The 21265-nt window shown below is 42.7% G+C and overlaps 1 protein-coding gene across 1 annotated transcript; it reads right to left on the bottom strand.

Moving 5' to 3' along the window:
- Positions 1-14319: 14319 nt before the first annotated feature.
- Positions 14320-20717, bottom strand: itprip (inositol 1,4,5-trisphosphate receptor interacting protein). Its single transcript, XM_079511848.1, has 4 exons — positions 20465-20717; positions 19367-19726; positions 18833-18967; positions 14320-17835 (listed from the first exon to the last, which is right to left on the bottom strand). Exons 1-4 carry the CDS (start codon positions 20669-20671, stop codon positions 16897-16899), a joined length of 1641 nt encoding a protein of 546 aa, XP_079367974.1. The 5' UTR covers positions 20672-20717; the 3' UTR covers positions 14320-16896.
- Between the last annotated feature and the right edge of the window lie 548 nt (positions 20718-21265).

The following is a 21265-nucleotide window of genomic DNA, read 5'->3' as shown; positions in this document are numbered from 1 at the left end:
CCATGTATACATATGTCCCCCCTTTCTTTTCTTTTTTTTTCTTTTTTTTCAGCACATATATACACAATACAGGATACCCGTACGAAGCCTATACTCTTTCCCTAGACAAGTATTGTAATAGTGTCAATGTCTACCTAATTCACACCCAAGACCTCGAGTCGGCATCAGGGATTAAAAACGTGAACGAGATGTTACATCGGCATGTCGATTATCGATATTAAATTATGTTCAACTTAAACTATACTTCTTAAACTATACACTTCTTAAACTATACATATTAAATTATGTTCAACTTAAACTATACTTCTTAAACTATACACTTCTTAAACTATACGACCAACACTTTTAAATATTGACGAGGGACTGTCACCACTCGGAGTATTTACCATACACTTTTAAATATTGACGAGGGACTGTTACCACTCGGAGTATTTACCACACACTTTTAAGACGAGGGACTGTCACCACTCGGAGTATTTACCACACACTTTTAAGACGAGGGACTGTCACCACTCGGAGTATTTACATTTACCAAAAACTAATCATCCTATTTTACGGATTGTATCACAACACTTTCTTACCTTAAAAGACGTGGTCACCTGCCCATCCAACACCTCCAAGTCCACGGAACGGCACGTCACTGCGTTTGAGTAGCGCGTATTTGCCTTGCTGCAGCTGATTCAATGAAAAAAGAGTGTGCGGACGGACAGAATGACACGACCCTTGCTCACTTGCGTCATAAATGTAGTGGGAACCTTAACTCATAATCAAAGTGTAATGAAGTCGAAGTCCAGAACCAAATAAAGGGTTAAAAGTGTTGGTAACACAATCACGGGTTTAATCAAGAGCGCTCCTGGAGACTGCCATCCACACGAATGTATCATGACATCTCCCAATCACAGGTTGACACCCTCTCTTATACAGTTCGAGAGTTCTCAAAATAACAAACACATGGTTGGAAAAGAACAGGACACTCATTTAACACATGACTTTATATGGTCTTTTCCAGTCTGCTAGAATTCACACAAATAGGCTTTTGACTGCTGGTAACAGGTGGAAGATGGCCTCCTGTTCTACCTCTGTGAGCAAGAAAGGTTACATGGATTGAAATGTCATTTTCCCATTACACATCTTAACAAGGGTACCACTGAGCTCTCAGTGATTTTTAGGTTGTAAGTTGTTCTTCTTGGTGTTACTTTTCAAATGGGGCCTTGGGATCATGTACAGAGCATTTGAATGGTGCTGTGCATCAAAGGTGTCTTTAGTGCTTTTAAGTGTTATCGTGGATGTTAATCAGATAATACAGAGGAGAAACCATGACAGGACACAGACAGCCTCCCCATTGGTGGATGTGATCCTGGCAGCCAGCCCAGGTGTGTTCTGGTCCTGTTGATTGAGCTGAGAAAAACTATATATATGGGCTATAGTCCATTGTCTCGGTGTGTTTTTCATCATTTTTGAGGATTTGAAAAAAAGACGAAAATCACTTCGAGACCATGGGCTATAGTCCATTGTCTCGGAGTGATTTTCGTCTTTTTTTCAAATACTCAAAAGTGATGAAAAACGGCATGCTATAGTATGCCGTCCGAGGCCATGGGCTATAGCCCATGGTCTCGGAGTGTTTTTCATCATTTTTGAGGATTTGAAAAAAAGACGAAAATCACTTCGAGACCATGGGCTATAGTCCATTGTCTCGGAGTGATTTTCGTCTTTTTTTCAAATACTCAAAAGTGATGAAAAACGGCATGCTATAGTATGCCGTCCGAGGCCATGGGCTAAAGCCCATGGTCTCGGAGTGTTTTTCATCATTTTTGAGGATTTGAAAAAAAGAGGAAAATCACTCCGAGACCATGGGCTATAGTCCATTGTCTCGGTGTGATTTTCATCTTTTTTTCAAATCCTCAAAAATGATGAAAAACGGCATGCTATAGTATGCCGTCCGAGGCCATGGGCTATAGCCCATGGTCTCGGAGTGTTTTTCATCATTTTTGAGGATTTGAAAAAAAGACGAAAATCACTCCGAGACCATGGGCTAGAGTCCATTGTCTCGGAGTGATTTTCGTCATTTTTTCAAATCCTCAAAAATGATGAAAAACGGCATGCTATAGTATGCCGTCCGAGGCCATGGGCTATAGCCCATGGTCTCAGAGTGTTTTTCATCATTTTTGAGGATTTGAAAAAAAGAGGAAAATCACTCCGACACCATGGGCTATAGTCCATTGTCTCGGTGTGATTTTCATCTTTTTTTCAAAACCTCAAAAATGATGAAAAACGGCATGCTATAGTATGCCGTCCGACGCCATGGGCTATAGCCCATGGTCTCGGAGTGTTTTTCATCATTTTTGAGGATTTGAAAAAAAGACGAAAATCACTCCGAGACCATGGGCTATAGTCCATGGTCTCGGAGTGATTTTCCTCTTTTTTTCAAATCCTCAAAAATGATGAAAAACGGCATGCTATAGTATGCCGTCCGAGGCCATGGGCTGTAGCCCATGGTCTCAGAGTGTTTTTCATCATTTTTGAGGATTTGAAAAAAAGACGAAAATCACTCCGAGACCATGGGCTATAGTCCATTGTCTCGGAGTGTTTTTCATCATTTTTGAGGATTTGAAAAAAAGACGAAAATCACTCCGAGACCATGGGCTATAGTCCATTGTCTCGGAGTGATTTTCGTCATTTTTTCAAATCCTCAAAAATGATGAAAAACGGCATGCTATAGTATGCCGTCCGAGGCCATGGGCTATAGCCCATGGTCTCAGAGTGTTTTTCATCATTTTTGAGGATTTGAAAAAAAGACGAAAATCACTCCGAGACCATGGGCTATAGTCCATTGTCTCGGAGTGATTTTCCTCTTTTTTTCAAATCCTCAAAAATGATGAAAAACGGCATGCTATAGTATGCCGTCCGAGGCCATGGGCTATAGCCCATGGTCTCAGAGTGTTTTTCATCATTTTTGAGGATTTGAAAAAAAGAGGAAAATCACTCCGAGACCATGGGCTATAGTCCATTGTCTTGGTGTGATTTTCATATTTTTTTCAAAACCTCAAAAATGATGAAAAACGGCATGCTATAGTATGCCGTCTGAGGCCATGGGCTATAGCCCATGGTCTCAGAGTGTTTTTCATCATTTTTGAGGATTTGAAAAAAAGACGAAAATCACTCCGAGACCATGGGCTATAGTCCATTGTCTCGGAGTGATTTTCGTCATTTTTTCAAATCCTCAAAAATGATGAAAAACTGCATGCTATAGTATGCCGTCCGAGGCCATGGGCTATAGCCCATGGTCTCAGAGTGTTTTTCATCATTTTTGAGGATTTGAAAAAAAGACGAAAATCACTCCGAGACCATGGGCTATAGTCCATTGTCTCGGAGTGATTTTCCTCTTTTTTTCAAATCCTCAAAAATGATGAAAAACGGCATGCTATAGTATGCCGTCCGAGGCCATGGGCTATAGCCCATGGTCTCAGAGTGTTTTTCATCATTTTTGAGGATTTGAAAAAAAGACGAAAATCACTCCGAGACCATGGGCTATAGTCCATTGTCTCGGAGTGATTTTCGTATTTTTTTAAAATCCTCAAAAATGATGAAAAGCGGCATGCTATAGTATGCCGTCTGAGGCCACGACCTGTGGTTCACATAGACAGCAGCTTATCACAGAGGCCACCATGCTCTCTGAGAATCTCCTCAGCTTTCCATCTCTTTCCAGTTCTCTTCTGGATGTTATTCTCCAAAACATGCTGCAAAGTGAAATTAGCAGGAACTCAGCTGGATTTGAACTCACAACCTCTGGCTCACATGGACATCATCTTAACAAGGGTACCACTGAGCTCTCAGTGATTTTTAGGTTGTAAGTTGTTCTTCTTGGTGTTACTTTTCAAATGGGGCCTTGGGATCATGTACAGAGCATTTGAATGGTGCTGTGCATCAAAGGTGTCTTTAGTGCTTTTAAGTGTTATCGTGGATGTTAATCGTTTACCCGCCAGGAACATAGGAATATTAACACGTAGAATCTTGTAGCCTGCCACAAACGGAAAAGCCGTTTTAACAGCGATGTATTCATTAATGCATGTTTTAATACGATCGTATCGAAATCTACCGTCCGTTAGCTTTGTTATGCTTCTGACACAATGGGCGCGGCCATTTTGAAAATGCGCGCGCATCCACTAACATTGCCGGCTCTGTTTTCAGACGGCTTTATCTCACAGAAGCGACATTGCAGAGGACGCTTTGTCCCAGACAAGCGTTTTCAACGGCCTGTAGCAGGCGCTGTGATACTCGCGGTCCACTTTTTCCACCACCGACCGAGAGAACGAGCACCAGCTTCGTCAACACACACGGAATGGTTTCATAGTAAAATGCGATACGGATATTTGGCTCTTCAAAGTAAGTGTCACGCGTGATTAAACCATGGCAATACGCAATCGAGGGATTAATTAATGGCGGCAGGCTAATTTTAATCAGATAATACAGAGGAGAAACCATGACAGGACACAGACAGCCTCCCCATTGGTGGATGTGATCCTGGCAGCCAGCCCAGGTGTGTTCTGGTCCTGTTGATTGAGCTGAGAAAAACTATATATATGGGCTATAGTCCATTGTCTCGGAGTGATTTTCATCTTTTTTTCAAATCCTCAAAAATGATGAAAAACGGCATGCTATAGTATGCCGTCCGAGGCCATGGGCTATAGCCCATGGTCTCAGAGTGTTTTTCATCATTTTTGAGGATTTGAAAAAAAGACGAAAATCACTCCGAGACCATGGGCTATAGTCCATTGTCTCGGAGTGATTTTCGTCTTTTTTTCAAATACTCAAAAGTGATGAAAAACGGCATGCTATAGTATGCCGTCCGAGGCCATGGGCTATAGCCCATGGTCTCGGAGTGTTTTTCATCATTTTTGAGGATTTGAAAAAAAGAGGAAAATCACTCCGAGACCATGGGCTATAGTCCATTGTCTCGGTGTGATTTTCATCTTTTTTTCAAATCCTCAAAAATGATGAAAAACGGCATGCTATAGTATGCCGTCCGAGTGGTTTTCATCATTTTTGAGGATTTGAAAAAAAGACGAAAATCACTTCGAGACCATGGGCTATAGTCCATTGTCTCGGAGTGATTTTCGTCTTTTTTTCAAATACTCAAAAGTGATGAAAAACGGCATGCTATAGTATGCCGTCCGAGGCCATGGGCTATAGCCCATGGTCTCGGAGTGTTTTTCATCATTTTTGAGGATTTGAAAAAAAGACGAAAATCACTCCGAGACCATGGGCTATAGTCCATTGTCTCGGTGTGATTTTCATCTTTTTTTCAAAACCTCAAAAATGATGAAAAACGGCATGTTATAGTATGCCGTCCGACGCCATGGGCTATAGCCCATGGTCTCGGAGTGGTTTTCATCATTTTTGAGGATTTGAAAAAAAGACGAAAATCACTTCGAGACCATGGGCTATAGTCCATTGTCTCGGAGTGATTTTCGTCTTTTTTTCAAATACTCAAAAGTGATGAAAAACGGCATGCTATAGTATGCCGTCCGAGGCCATGGGCTATAGCCCATGGTCTCGGAGTGTTTTTCATCATTTTTGAGGATTTGAAAAAAAGAGGAAAATCACTCCGAGACCATGGGCTATAGTCCATTGTCTCGGTGTGATTTTCATCTTTTTTTCAAATCCTCAAAAATGATGAAAAACGGCATGCTATAGTATGCCGTCCGAGGCCATGGGCTATAGCCCATGGTCTCGGAGTGTTTTTCATCATTTTTGAGGATTTGAAAAAAAGACGAAAATCACTCCGAGACCATGGGCTATAGTCCATTGTCTCGGAGTGATTTTCGTCATTTTTTCAAATCCTCAAAAATGATGAAAAACGGCATGCTATAGTATGCCGTCCGAGACCATGGGCTATAGCCCATGGTCTCAGAGTGTTTTTCATCATTTTTGAGGATTTGAAAAAAAGACGAAAATCACTCCGAGACCATGGGCTATAGTCCATTGTCTCGGAGTGATTTTCCTCTTTTTTTCAAATCCTCAAAAATGATGAAAAACGGCATGCTATAGTATGCCGTCCGAGGCCATGGGCTATAGCCCATGGTCTCGGAGTGGTTTTCATCATTTTTGAGGATTTGAAAAAAAGACGAAAATCACTTCGAGACCATGGGCTATAGTCCATTGTCTCGGAGTGATTTTCGTCTTTTTTTCAAATACTCAAAAGTGATGAAAAACGGCATGCTATAGTATGCCGTCCGAGGCCATGGGCTATAGCCCATGGTCTCGGAGTGTTTTTCATCATTTTTGAGGATTTGAAAAAAAGAGGAAAATCACTCCGAGACCATGGGCTATAGTCCATTGTCTCGGTGTGATTTTCATATTTTTTTCAAAACCTCAAAAATGATGAAAAACGGCATGTTATAGTATGCCGTCCGACGCCATGGGCTATAGCCCATGGTCTCGGAGTGTTTTTCATCATTTTTGAGGATATGAAAAAAAGACGAAAATCACTCCGAGACCATGGGCTATAGTCCATTGTCTCGGAGTGATTTTCGTCATTTTTTCAAATCCTCAAAAATGATGAAAAACGGTATGCTATAGTATGCCGTCCGAGGCCATGGGCTATAGCCCATGGTCTCAGAGTGTTTTTCATCATTTTTGAGGATTTGAAAAAAAGACGAAAATCACTCAGAGACCATGGGCTATAGTCCATTGTCTCGGAGTGATTTTCGTCATTTTTTCAAATCCTCAAAAATGATGAAAAACGGCATGCTATAGTATGCCGTCCGAGGCCATGGGCTATAGCCCATGGTCTCGGAGTGGTTTTCATCATTTTTGAGGATTTGAAAAAAAGACGAAAATCACTTCGAGACCATGGGCTATAGTCCATTGTCTCGGAGTGATTTTCGTCTTTTTTTCAAATACTCAAAAGTGATGAAAAACGGCATGCTATAGTATGCCGTCCGAGGCCATGGGCTATAGCCCATGGTCTCGGAGTGTTTTTCATCATTTTTGAGGATTTGAAAAAAAGACGAAAATCACTCAGAGACCATGGGCTATAGTCCATTGTCTCGGAGTGATTTTCGTCATTTTTTCAAATCCTCAAAAATGATGAAAAACGGCATGCTATAGTATGCCGTCCGAGGCCATGGGCTATAGCCCATGGTCTCGGAGTGGTTTTCATCATTTTTGAGGATTTGAAAAAAAGACGAAAATCACTTCGAGACCATGGGCTATAGTCCATTGTCTCGGAGTGATTTTCGTCTTTTTTTCAAATACTCAAAAGTGATGAAAAACGGCATGCTATAGTATGCCGTCCGAGGCCATGGGCTATAGCCCATGGTCTCGGAGTGTTTTTCATCATTTTTGAGGATTTGAAAAAAAGACGAAAATCACTCCGAGACCATGGGCTATAGTCCATTGTCTCGGTGTGATTTTCATCTTTTTTTCAAAACCTCAAAAATGATGAAAAACGGCATGTTATAGTATGCCGTCCGACGCCATGGGCTATAGCCCATGGTCTCGGAGTGGTTTTCATCATTTTTGAGGATTTGAAAAAAAGACGAAAATCACTTCGAGACCATGGGCTATAGTCCATTGTCTCGGAGTGATTTTCGTCTTTTTTTCAAATACTCAAAAGTGATGAAAAACGGCATGCTATAGTATGCCGTCCGAGGCCATGGGCTATAGCCCATGGTCTCGGAGTGTTTTTCATCATTTTTGAGGATTTGAAAAAAAGAGGAAAATCACTCCGAGACCATGGGCTATAGTCCATTGTCTCGGTGTGATTTTCATCTTTTTTTCAAATCCTCAAAAATGATGAAAAACGGCATGCTATAGTATGCCGTCCGAGGCCATGGGCTATAGCCCATGGTCTCGGAGTGTTTTTCATCATTTTTGAGGATTTGAAAAAAAGACGAAAATCACTCCGAGACCATGGGCTATAGTCCATTGTCTCGGAGTGATTTTCGTCATTTTTTCAAATCCTCAAAAATGATGAAAAACGGCATGCTATAGTATGCCGTCCGAGACCATGGGCTATAGCCCATGGTCTCAGAGTGTTTTTCATCATTTTTGAGGATTTGAAAAAAAGACGAAAATCACTCCGAGACCATGGGCTATAGTCCATTGTCTCGGAGTGATTTTCCTCTTTTTTTCAAATCCTCAAAAATGATGAAAAACGGCATGCTATAGTATGCCGTCCGAGGCCATGGGCTATAGCCCATGGTCTCGGAGTGGTTTTCATCATTTTTGAGGATTTGAAAAAAAGACGAAAATCACTTCGAGACCATGGGCTATAGTCCATTGTCTCGGAGTGATTTTCGTCTTTTTTTCAAATACTCAAAAGTGATGAAAAACGGCATGCTATAGTATGCCGTCCGAGGCCATGGGCTATAGCCCATGGTCTCGGAGTGTTTTTCATCATTTTTGAGGATTTGAAAAAAAGAGGAAAATCACTCCGAGACCATGGGCTATAGTCCATTGTCTCGGTGTGATTTTCATCTTTTTTTCAAAACCTCAAAAATGATGAAAAACGGCATGTTATAGTATGCCGTCCGACGCCATGGGCTATAGCCCATGGTCTCGGAGTGTTTTTCATCATTTTTGAGGATTTGAAAAAAAGACGAAAATCACTCCGAGACCATGGGCTATAGTCCATTGTCTCGGAGTGATTTTCGTCATTTTTTCAAATCCTCAAAAATGATGAAAAACGGCATGCTATAGTATGCCGTCCGAGGCCATGGGCTATAGCCCATGGTCTCAGAGTGTTTTTCATCATTTTTGAGGATTTGAAAAAAAGACGAAAATCACTCAGAGACCATGGGCTATAGTCCATTGTCTCGGAGTGATTTTCGTCATTTTTTCAAATCCTCAAAAATGATGAAAAACGGCATGCTATAGTATGCCGTCCGAGGCCATGGGCTATAGCCCATGGTCTCAGAGTGTTTTTCATCATTTTTGAGGATTTGAAAAAAAGACGAAAATCACTCCGAGACCATGGGCTATAGTCCATTGTCTCGGAGTGATTTTCGTATTTTTTTCAAATCCTCAAAAATGATGAAAAGCGGCATGCTATAGTATGCCGTCTGAGGCCACGACCTGTGGTTCACATAGACAGCAGCTTATCACAGAGGCCACCATGCTCTCTGAGAATCTCCTCAGCTTTCCATCTCTTTCCAGTTCTCTTCTGGATGTTATTCTCCAAAACATGCTGCAAAGTGAAATTAGCAGGAACTCAGCTGGATTTGAACTCACAACCTCTGGCTCACATGGACATCATCTTAACAAGGGTACCACTGAGCTCTCAGTGATTTTTAGGTTGTAAGTTGTTCTTCTTGGTGTTACTTTTCAAATAGGCCTATCTCACAGCCCGTTTTTCACGCCCACTTCCGGTAAATAGTGGTGACTTTAACATGGGCATTTACACGTTTTTTTCTCTGGAGAATCTAAGTACATTTTCTAATGTAAAAATGTGACAGACCAATATTATTATGAAGCAAACAAGATGGTAAATCAGGTCGAGCAGATAGAACAAACCTTACCTTGAGAAAACAAAAGTTGTAGACTTCTTAAATAACCTCTGTTAACATGTAGCGTCTATGGAGTGACGTCACGCTATCACCACTAACCCCGAAAGGGGGCGTATTTAGGGGGGCGGGGAAATTCTGTGAGATAGGCTTATGGGGCCTTGGGATCATGTACAGAGCATTTGAATGGTGCTGTGCATCAAAGGTGTCTTTAGTGCTTTTAAGTGTTATCGTGGATGTTAATCGTTTACCCGCCAGGAACATAGGAATATTAACACGTAGAATCTTGTAGCCTGCCACAAACGGAAAAGCCGTTTTAACAGCGATGTATTCATTAATGCATGTTTTAATACGATCGTATCGAAATCTACCGTCCGTTAGCTTTGTTATGCTTCTGACACAATGGGCGCGGCCATTTTGAAAATGCGCGCGCATCCACTAACATTGCCGGCTCTGTTTTCAGACGGCTTTATCTCACAGAAGCGACATTGCAGAGGACGCTTTGTCCCAGACAAGCGTTTTCAACGGCCTGTAGCAGGCGCTGTGATACTCGCGGTCCACTTTTTCCACCACCGACCGAGAGAACGAGCACCAGCTTCGTCAACACACACGGAATGGTTTCATAGTAAAATGCGATACGGATATTTGGCTCTTCAAAGTAAGTGTCACGCGTGATTAAACCATGGCAATACGCAATCGAGGGATTAATTAATGGCGGCAGGCTAAGAGTTTTAATCAGATAATACAGAGGAGAAACCATGACAGGACACAGACAGCCTCCCCATTGGTGGATGTGATCCTGGCAGCCAGCCCAGGTGTGTTCTGGTCCTGTTGATTGAGCTGAGAAAAACTATATATATGGGCTATAGTCCATTGTCTCGGAGTGATTTTCATCTTTTTTTCAAATCCTCAAAAATGATGAAAAACGGCATGCTATAGTATGCCGTCCGAGGCCATGGGCTATAGCCCATGGTCTCAGAGTGTTTTTCATCATTTTTGAGGATTTGAAAAAAAGACGAAAATCACTCCGAGACCATGGGCTATAGTCCATTGTCTCGGAGTGATTTTCGTCTTTTTTTCAAATACTCAAAAGTGATGAAAAACGGCATGCTATAGTATGCCGTCCGAGGCCATGGGCTATAGCCCATGGTCTCGGAGTGTTTTTCATCATTTTTGAGGATTTGAAAAAAAGAGGAAAATCACTCCGAGACCATGGGCTATAGTCCATTGTCTCGGTGTGATTTTCATCTTTTTTTCAAATCCTCAAAAATGATGAAAAACGGCATGCTATAGTATGCCGTCCGAGGCCATGGGCTATAGCCCATGGTCTCGGAGTGTTTTTCATCATTTTTGAGGATTTGAAAAAAAGACGAAAATCACTCCGAGACCATGGGCTATAGTCCATGGTCTCAGAGTGATTTTCGTCATTTTTTCAAATCCTCAAAAATGATGAAAAACGGCATGCTATAGTATGCCGTCCGAGACCATGGGCTATAGCCCATGGTCTCAGAGTGTTTTTCATCATTTTTGAGGATTTGAAAAAAAGACGAAAATCACTCCGAGACCATGGGCTATAGTCCATTGTCTCGGAGTGATTTTCCTCTTTTTTTCAAATCCTCAAAAATGATGAAAAACGGCATGCTATAGTATGCCGTCCGAGGCCATGGGCTATAGCCCATGGTCTCGGAGTGGTTTTCATCATTTTTGAGGATTTGAAAAAAAGACGAAAATCACTTCGAGACCATGGGCTATAGTCCATTGTCTCGGAGTGATTTTCGTCTTTTTTTCAAATACTCAAAAGTGATGAAAAACGGCATGCTATAGTATGCCGTCCGAGGCCATGGGCTATAGCCCATGGTCTCGGAGTGTTTTTCATCATTTTTGAGGATTTGAAAAAAAGACGAAAATCACTCCGAGACCATGGGCTATAGTCCATTGTCTCGGTGTGATTTTCATCTTTTTTTCAAAACCTCAAAAATGATGAAAAACGGCATGTTATAGTATGCCGTCCGACGCCATGGGCTATAGCCCATGGTCTCGGAGTGGTTTTCATCATTTTTGAGGATTTGAAAAAAAGACGAAAATCACTTCGAGACCATGGGCTATAGTCCATTGTCTCGGAGTGATTTTCGTCTTTTTTTCAAATACTCAAAAGTGATGAAAAACGGCATGCTATAGTATGCCGTCCGAGGCCATGGGCTATAGCCCATGGTCTCGGAGTGTTTTTCATCATTTTTGAGGATTTGAAAAAAAGAGGAAAATCACTCCGAGACCATGGGCTATAGTCCATTGTCTCGGTGTGATTTTCATCTTTTTTTCAAATCCTCAAAAATGATGAAAAACGGCATGCTATAGTATGCCGTCCGAGGCCATGGGCTATAGCCCATGGTCTCGGAGTGTTTTTCATCATTTTTGAGGATTTGAAAAAAAGACGAAAATCACTCCGAGACCATGGGCTATAGTCCATTGTCTCGGAGTGATTTTCCTCTTTTTTTCAAATCCTCAAAAATGATGAAAAACGGCATGCTATAGTATGCCGTCCGAGGCCATGGGCTATAGCCCATGGTCTCGGAGTGGTTTTCATCATTTTTGAGGATTTGAAAAAAAGACGAAAATCACTTCGAGACCATGGGCTATAGTCCATTGTCTCGGAGTGATTTTCGTCTTTTTTTCAAATACTCAAAAGTGATGAAAAACGGCATGCTATAGTATGCCGTCCGAGGCCATGGGCTATAGCCCATGGTCTCGGAGTGTTTTTCATCATTTTTGAGGATTTGAAAAAAAGACGAAAATCACTCCGAGACCATGGGCTATAGTCCATTGTCTCGGTGTGATTTTCATCTTTTTTTCAAAACCTCAAAAATGATGAAAAACGGCATGTTATAGTATGCCGTCCGACGCCATGGGCTATAGCCCATGGTCTCGGAGTGGTTTTCATCATTTTTGAGGATTTGAAAAAAAGACGAAAATCACTTCGAGACCATGGGCTATAGTCCATTGTCTCGGAGTGATTTTCGTCTTTTTTTCAAATACTCAAAAGTGATGAAAAACGGCATGCTATAGTATGCCGTCCGAGGCCATGGGCTATAGCCCATGGTCTCGGAGTGTTTTTCATCATTTTTGAGGATTTGAAAAAAAGACGAAAATCACTCCGAGACCATGGGCTATAGTCCATTGTCTCGGTGTGATTTTCATCTTTTTTTCAAAACCTCAAAAATGATGAAAAACGGCATGTTATAGTATGCCGTCCGACGCCATGGGCTATAGCCCATGGTCTCGGAGTGGTTTTCATCATTTTTGAGGATTTGAAAAAAAGACGAAAATCACTTCGAGACCATGGGCTATAGTCCATTGTCTCGGAGTGATTTTCGTCTTTTTTTCAAATACTCAAAAGTGATGAAAAACGGCATGCTATAGTATGCCGTCCGAGGCCATGGGCTATAGCCCATGGTCTCGGAGTGTTTTTCATCATTTTTGAGGATTTGAAAAAAAGAGGAAAATCACTCCGAGACCATGGGCTATAGTCCATTGTCTCGGTGTGATTTTCATCTTTTTTTCAAATCCTCAAAAATGATGAAAAACGGCATGCTATAGTATGCCGTCCGAGGCCATGGGCTATAGCCCATGGTCTCGGAGTGTTTTTCATCATTTTTGAGGATTTGAAAAAAAGACGAAAATCACTCCGAGACCATGGGCTATAGTCCATTGTCTCGGAGTGATTTTCGTCATTTTTTCAAATCCTCAAAAATGATGAAAAACGGCATGCTATAGTATGCCGTCCGAGACCATGGGCTATAGCCCATGGTCTCAGAGTGTTTTTCATCATTTTTGAGGATTTGAAAAAAAGACGAAAATCACTCCGAGACCATGGGCTATAGTCCATTGTCTCGGAGTGATTTTCCTCTTTTTTTCAAATCCTCAAAAATGATGAAAAACGGCATGCTATAGTATGCCGTCCGAGGCCATGGGCTATAGCCCATGGTCTCGGAGTGGTTTTCATCATTTTTGAGGATTTGAAAAAAAGACGAAAATCACTTCGAGACCATGGGCTATAGTCCATTGTCTCGGAGTGATTTTCGTCTTTTTTTCAAATACTCAAAAGTGATGAAAAACGGCATGCTATAGTATGCCGTCCGAGGCCATGGGCTATAGCCCATGGTCTCGGAGTGTTTTTCATCATTTTTGAGGATTTGAAAAAAAGACGAAAATCACTCCGAGACCATGGGCTATAGTCCATTGTCTCGGTGTGATTTTCATCTTTTTTTCAAAACCTCAAAAATGATGAAAAACGGCATGTTATAGTATGCCGTCCGACGCCATGGGCTATAGCCCATGGTCTCGGAGTGGTTTTCATCATTTTTGAGGATTTGAAAAAAAGACGAAAATCACTTCGAGACCATGGGCTATAGTCCATTGTCTCGGAGTGATTTTCGTCTTTTTTTCAAATACTCAAAAGTGATGAAAAACGGCATGCTATAGTATGCCGTCCGAGGCCATGGGCTATAGCCCATGGTCTCGGAGTGTTTTTCATCATTTTTGAGGATTTGAAAAAAAGAGGAAAATCACTCCGAGACCATGGGCTATAGTCCATTGTCTCGGTGTGATTTTCATCTTTTTTTCAAAACCTCAAAAATGATGAAAAACGGCATGTTATAGTATGCCGTCCGACGCCATGGGCAACAAAGTATAATCAGGTGAATCCATTTAGTTCTATACTGCCATTATAAATTTACATCAGCATTAGAAACAACAAAAAACAAATGAGACATTGTACAAACTTATATTTATAGGCACAGTATGAGATTAAGTTTGGTATTAAGGAAAACGTTGCTTCTGCTTGATATGAACTTATAAAACAACCATTCCCATCCTGTGGGCCCTCAAATAATATATCCTGGCTGTCGGCAGAAACCTCTTATCGCCATATTCTAACTTTGTTTTTTTTTGTAAAGTCCTACTTGATCATCACTGAGGCACCGACAGATTTTCTTTAAAACTGGAAAAACAGGCTTTCAATGTGATACAGATAAATAGGAACTTAATGTAGGCCTACACTCCGTTAGTTCCATTGATCGAAGTTGGAACACAAATGATTGATTGATGATCATTAAAATAAGACTACTTTGAAATTGCAAGCGGCCCTGCCGGCCCACCCGTGTCGTGGGCCCAGGGCCAGGCCCCTGATCCAAAAAAGGTCGGGCAACCACATTCCTATCCACCGATAGGATTGTCTGGTGAATAGCCAACATCCCACCTGAGTGAGTCATAGCCTTTGCTAGGGCTGGGCATTGAGACTAGATTTTGCATATAATATCATAATACATTTTGTCTTTTGCAGGTTGAATTATAAGCCTTATTTTATACTTTAAAAATTGTGAAAAAACGGGTTGCAGCTTTTGAAAAAACGGAATGTTATCACATGATTTAATCTCCGTCATCAGCCCTTATCAACACCATGCAATGCAGCCAGTATGGACATTTCCACATTGTCCCACGTGGCGTTGGATGCGTTGTTTATTAACTGTAACCCTAAGCTTAACCTCAGTCTTAACTGGTCATGTAAGTCGCCTAACCTCATATCAGTCTTAACCGGCCAAGTAAGTCAGTTTCACGATGTTTTCGCTTCAGCTTCCTCATCTACTCGCAGTAGGCAGCATGTGGAAATGTCCATATTGCCTGCATTGCATGGTCCAGATAAGAACATGCTGGTGTTTATCGGTTGATAACATTCGAAGCGGGTGCCTAAAACCGGTATCCCCTTATTCTTCAAATAAAGGTCAGCTGAAGAAGGCATGGGTAGAACTGTGCTACATTGCAGTGTATGAACTCTATTCTTCTTTTATTTTTTTATTTTTTCTGTCCTGGACCTGCCTGGATGTGCATGTACTATATATTGTCAAAATATAAACATATAAGAGTGTAATTCAAACATTAACATGTGATAGATACTTGGTGTATCGCTTCTAAGCTTTGCAATAACCCCTTGGTTACCTTGTCAAGCTGCTGCAGAAAAAACACAAGTGTCTAGATAACTAGACACTAGACACGTTATTAATAAAATAACTAGCCTATATCTCTGCTGTCGGGAAGAAACCAGTTAACTCCAATGGAGTTAGCTGGTTTTGTCAGAGGCACGTTTTAATACTTTTCATTGGTTCAATATATTTTTTAACTAACACAGACGTAAAGGGTGTTCAATAGCATTGATTTATAGAAAGAAAAAAAGAACTTAGCTGGTTTCTGCCAGACAGCAACGATATACTAATTTTATATTTTAGTGCTTGGGGTATGCTCTGTTGTGTGTGTAAAACGATTGTTTTAATAGATAACACAGTAAATAACACAAAAATGAAATAGCTGCTACTGTATCTCATATATTTCCCTGCACATTAGTACGCCATCTTTCCCAGTGGTTCTCAAAGTGGGGTCCGGGGACCCCAAAGGGTCCTCAAAGGGGTTCCAGGGTGTCCCCAGCTAAATTATTGATAGTTAGGAATAGGAACCAAATAGCCCCTTATAGCCTACTGTACGTTTGAACTCAGAGAGTGTACAAATGGAACCAAATGGTTGGTTTGGTTCTATTTTCTACACCAAAAGAACTTTGGTTCTAGAACTGGTTCCGTTCTTTATTATTTATGATGGTTTATATCACAACTGCATCTTCCAACCTGAATAGTGACACACCCACTTTGGTTACTTCTTCAGGGCAAGAAAAAAACGTTTGGTTCCAGTTCCGAACCAACTTTTAGGGAGCTGAACCAATTCATTGTTTCAAAATTAGGCGGGAAAAAATAATGGAACCGGTTCAACCCCAGTGGAAAAGCTGCCTCTAAGTTTTAGGGGGGTCCGTGGCGTTAATGCATACCAGAAAACGACTGATCTATCCAAAAGCAACCAGTGCCTGGGCCCTAAAGCCTGATTGATACTTAGTTGGGTTCCGGTGTCATGCTCCGTAAATAGCAGATCTACAAGCTCACATTAGGCTCTATGTGCATATACTGTACACCATTTTGGAAATAACTCAAACTACTTCCGGGCCTCTTCCAACTTCCTTCAGAGGTGTTACCGATGATACTAATCAAGGCTCTGTTCCATTTAGTGTACAGTGGTTCTAAAACCTTTTTATTTATTTCAACGAACCCCATAACTCTCAAAGTTACACACCCGTACGGGGCCATTTGGAACCCTCTCAAGGACACTTTGAGACCCACTGGTGTTCGACCAGAATGGAACATAGTACCATCAGTAACACCTGTGAAGGAAGTCGGAAGACGCCCGGGCCGGAAGTAGGAAGAGTTCTTTCCAAAATATGTGAATAGAGAGCCTATTGTGCAGCTTGTCGATCTGATTTTTACACAAACACCAGCGTCCAACCGAGTATAAACAAGGCCTAAGCTGGCGGCCGTTGGTGCGGTCTGTGGAAGGCATCTCCATTGGGTAAGAGGGGCGTGTACTCTTGTAACAGCGCAGGCGCGTTCCTCATCATCTCCTGCAAATGTCTGACGGCGTGTGCGTAACTCTCGCTCTGCAACACCAGAGAGCGGAACAGGTTGACGGGCGCCGACGTCCGGAACGCCTCGGGGACGCGGACCTCCGCGGGCAGGCGACGGTTCCCGACCACCGCGTGATGCAGTCTCTTCTCCTGCAGGCTCCTCTGCAGGAAGCAGAGCACGTCCCGGAGCCTGTGCTCCACGTTGTCCATGCCCCACTGGGAGCGCTTCTCGGTCAATAGCAGGTGCAACACGGCAGTCTTCACGTGGTAGTTCGTCAGCGCACACTTGCCCGTGAGTCCCGTCTGCTTCCTGTGCAGGAACGTGGCGATCTGAAGGCAGTGCAAGTGGCAAGAATTCTCTGGCAGGCTTTTGGCCACGTGCTTGAGCAGGTTCATCTCGTACACAGCGAAGGAGAGGGGCCAGTACGGGTCCGGAGAGCCGCAGCCGCCGCTGTCCGAGGGGAAATGCGAGACAAAGTAGACGTCGGTGTCGTCCAGCCGGACGGCGGGGACCATGTTCACCACGACGACTTTCCCCGAACGAAACCGGACCTTCAGAGCCCCGGCGGTGTACAGGTCGCGAAAGACGAGCTCAAACTCGTACTTGTGAGAGATGCGCCCCCACGCTTTGGTGAGGGAAACCTGAAACCACTTCATGACTCGATCTTTGGCCAAATAGGAGGTGTTTTTGGAGCACAGCAGCTCCTCAGGGCTGCGGGTCGCTCCGGGCACGTCGTCCGTCTTGCTGTGCAGGAGACAGAGAACGTCTTCTCCCAGGTTGACGGAGCCACACACGCACACACCCGCCTCGGCCTCCCCGGGCCTGGTTGTGGTCACCTGTAGGGGTGTAACGATACAGTAAATGTATCAAAATATTTTTTTCCCCCCAAAAATCTAAAGTATATCGATATATATAAACAGCAACATATCGTATCGTTTGACTTTGCATTGTATCGTATCATTTTGCAATGGACATAATCAGTATCGAAACATTTCACAATGCAAAAAATCGATTGTATCAATGGTACTGTAAGTACATTGTATTTAGCAATTTTAAGAAGAACAATCACACCTGTGTGAAGTGAGGGGCGCTCTATTCACCGTGCATCATCAAGAATGGTGGTCCCTTATTGGCATTTTTAATGTTTGTTCAGACAACACATACTTCGTCAGGTCATACTGACCTGACGAAGATCCATTTGGATTGAAACGTTGTCGTTCTTTTCAATAAAGTAATCCTTTGCCAGAAGAATGGTGTGTGGGCCCTACCTCCTTCCATTCAGACAACATAAACATTAAACACTATAGCTGTTTATAGGAGGGGCCCCTTAAAAATGAAGAAGAGGGGTTTAATTACTTTTCCATTCTATATAGTCTATTGATACATGTGTGTATTCTCTCATTTCTGTGTTCATATCAAGGTGGGGGGGTTTGTCCATATGTGTTCAAATACAATTAATGTCCATGTATTCGTCAGAGAATCAATGTTTACTTATTTATATCCATAATAATAAATGTTTCCCTTAAAAAAACCTGCACTATCCACACGTTTCACACAGACTTACTTCATTTCCTTGCCAAATAGTTACTGTATTGATTTTAAATCATTGAATTGCATCGCCATGAATGAACCAATATCAACCATGCATCGTGATTTCGTATTGATGTATTGATTGATTGAACATGGTGGACCCTCTTGTAAACAAGTGTAATGCTTAATTGGGTCGTCCACTCACAGTTAACAGTCTTTGTATTGAGTTTGTGCTTGAAATGTACTGTAATTCTGCAAACTGTTCGTATCGCTGTTAAAATGTACCGTTACACCCCTAGTCACCTGAATCCTGCCGTAGCCATGCATGTCTGGGGGCACGGCGTCCCCGGAGGCACCACACCACGGCTGGAACTGGAAGGAGTAGGGCTCCGGCAGAGAGAACGGCACCAGGAGGTCACAGCTTAGCGGCTTGCTCACCTTAGAGTTAGTCGAGATCATCATGAAAATATAATATTAGTTGATGATTAATTGTCATTAAACCATTTTAGGCCCAACGTCGAAATTTTAAAACTGTCTCATGTCAAGGACCCCAAAAATTATATGTAATTGGGCGCCGACCCCCATCTAAAAACATTCGATCTGAAAGAATATATTTGCACTAAATTTTCACGATTTTTCAAAAATAGCAGATCTACAAGCTCCTAGCGCGTCACTCGGTGCCACGCTATGTCGCTTGTAGATCTGCTATTTTTCAATAGCTAAAGTATAACATAATGCTTAAAACACCAAAAGGGGTTCCCGCCCAAACTGCGATCAGGCAATTATGCAACAATGGTGATAATTTGTGACAGGCCTAATACTAATACAGTAGCTCACCTTCCAGGACTCAAACATGCTTCCGACGCCCACAAAGTCTCCCACCTCCATCTGGGACTCCCCGTCGCAGGAGCTCCTCAGCGACTCCAGCAGGTCGTCAGCGAAGCCCTCCACGAACTCTCGCGCCCTCCAGTTGTCGTGGGCCACGGCGTGCGCACAGCGGTCGCAGAAGCCGCTCAGGACGCCCTTATCCAAGACCAGAGTCCTTGAGCTGCTGCTGCTGGTGGTGTCTTCATCGTCCACGGGCCACTGTTCCATCATGTCAGCCAGATCCACCCTGCACACCTCGATGGTCAGGAAGATGACCAGGGACAGGGTGCTCCAGAAGTACCAGCCGTAGTCCGAGTCCCACTCCGTCTCCTGGATTAAAGCAAGAATATGATCTCGTGACTGAACCGTTTCGTCAGTCCAGACAAGTTCCAATCTGAAAGGAGTCCTCCACACCAGTGGTTCTCATGGGGGTAAGTGTACCCTTAGGGGTACGCAGAGGTACTACAGGGAGTACCTGAGAGGAAGTGAAAAACTGGATGCTATGTCAAATGATGATGTTTTGGTATTATCATTCTTATTAAAAAGGGAATCTTTGAAAAACAAAGAAAAGGACCCGCACACTGTGGGAAACTTTGTCACGATTTATCAAATATCCTGAGACCTTTCGTTTTTTATGGAAGACACTTCTGAAGATGTACATGTATACTAGCACCTAATAAAAGGCTTAAAATGTCACTTTGTTTTTGTTTTTTTTTACCTACAGGTATATTTTTTATCCCACGATTTTGGAACACCCGAGCGGGAATCGAACCGAGGACCTTCTAGCTGTGAGGCGACAGCACTACCAACTGTGCCCCCCCGGAACATGTATTCTATTGCTAGTTTGATCAATTCTTCTTCTTCAGAGAGAGCCAAGACCTGTCACAATTATTACATAATCGTCTAATCGCAATCATTTGTGTGACAATTAATTGGCAACTTAAATTTGTAATCGTGACAGCCCTAGAGTTAGCCGAGACAAAGACATGCTGGACTCTTGTTTTCAGTCCAAATGACTGAAAACAAGTGGTGGGGACACCGGGACAGACAGAGAAGTGTAATCCATGCCTGCTGCTGCTGCTTGGAGTCCAGCAGAGCCATCTCCCTCTCCAGCCTCTCCTGCTCCTCCTCCAGCCTCTCCTCGTGCTCCTTCATGCGAGCGATGAGCTCCTGGTCCTGCTCCGGGAGGCTGGCGTTCTCCCGGGGGGAGAGCAGCGGGTGGTTCAAGATGGCGGCGGCCACCACCATGAACACTCGCACTATGGCTCCCTGCATGCTGCTTCTTCTTCTTTACATGTGCCTCATCATTGTGGGATCCCAACGGTCAACACATATCTGAAAAACAAAAGTCAAAGTGGTATTACATTACAACTTAACACTTAGATGTAAAACAGACAACTTAAAATTTAGACCCCGTTACACCTAACATGTAGGTGTAACGGGGTTCACTGCTTGAGGTATACAACGTTGCTATACCTTTCAAGCTGGGCGCTTGTAGATCTGCTACTTTTACTGCTTTTGAATTTGAATCCTGCAAAGTTTAGTTTTGGACCTATGAGGTTTCCACCCGACAGAGACGATATACTTAGGCCCCATTTACACTAAGATTGAAATCCGATTGGTTTAAATGGTCACATGACTCATTTAAACAAATCAGATTCCAATCTGGATGCGGCTCAGATCTGATTCAGGCTGGATTTGGCTGCCAGTGTAAATGGGGCCTTAGTTGACCAGGGTGCACCATGGTTCTATGCTAGATCTTTCTATACCAAATCTCTTCTGTGAAAATAGCCGTTGTACTAGCTCACAATGTGCCAGATTGCAACACGTTGTGAGCTTGTAGAACTGTGGTCCTCATTCCCATGGCTA

Source organism: Electrona antarctica (assembly GCF_951216825.1).
Source record: "Electrona antarctica genome assembly, chromosome: 10".
Taxonomy (NCBI): Eukaryota; Metazoa; Chordata; class Actinopteri; order Myctophiformes; family Myctophidae; genus Electrona; species Electrona antarctica.
Note: the sequence above shows the minus strand (reverse complement) of the source record. Positions and strands in the feature narration are given on the sequence as shown.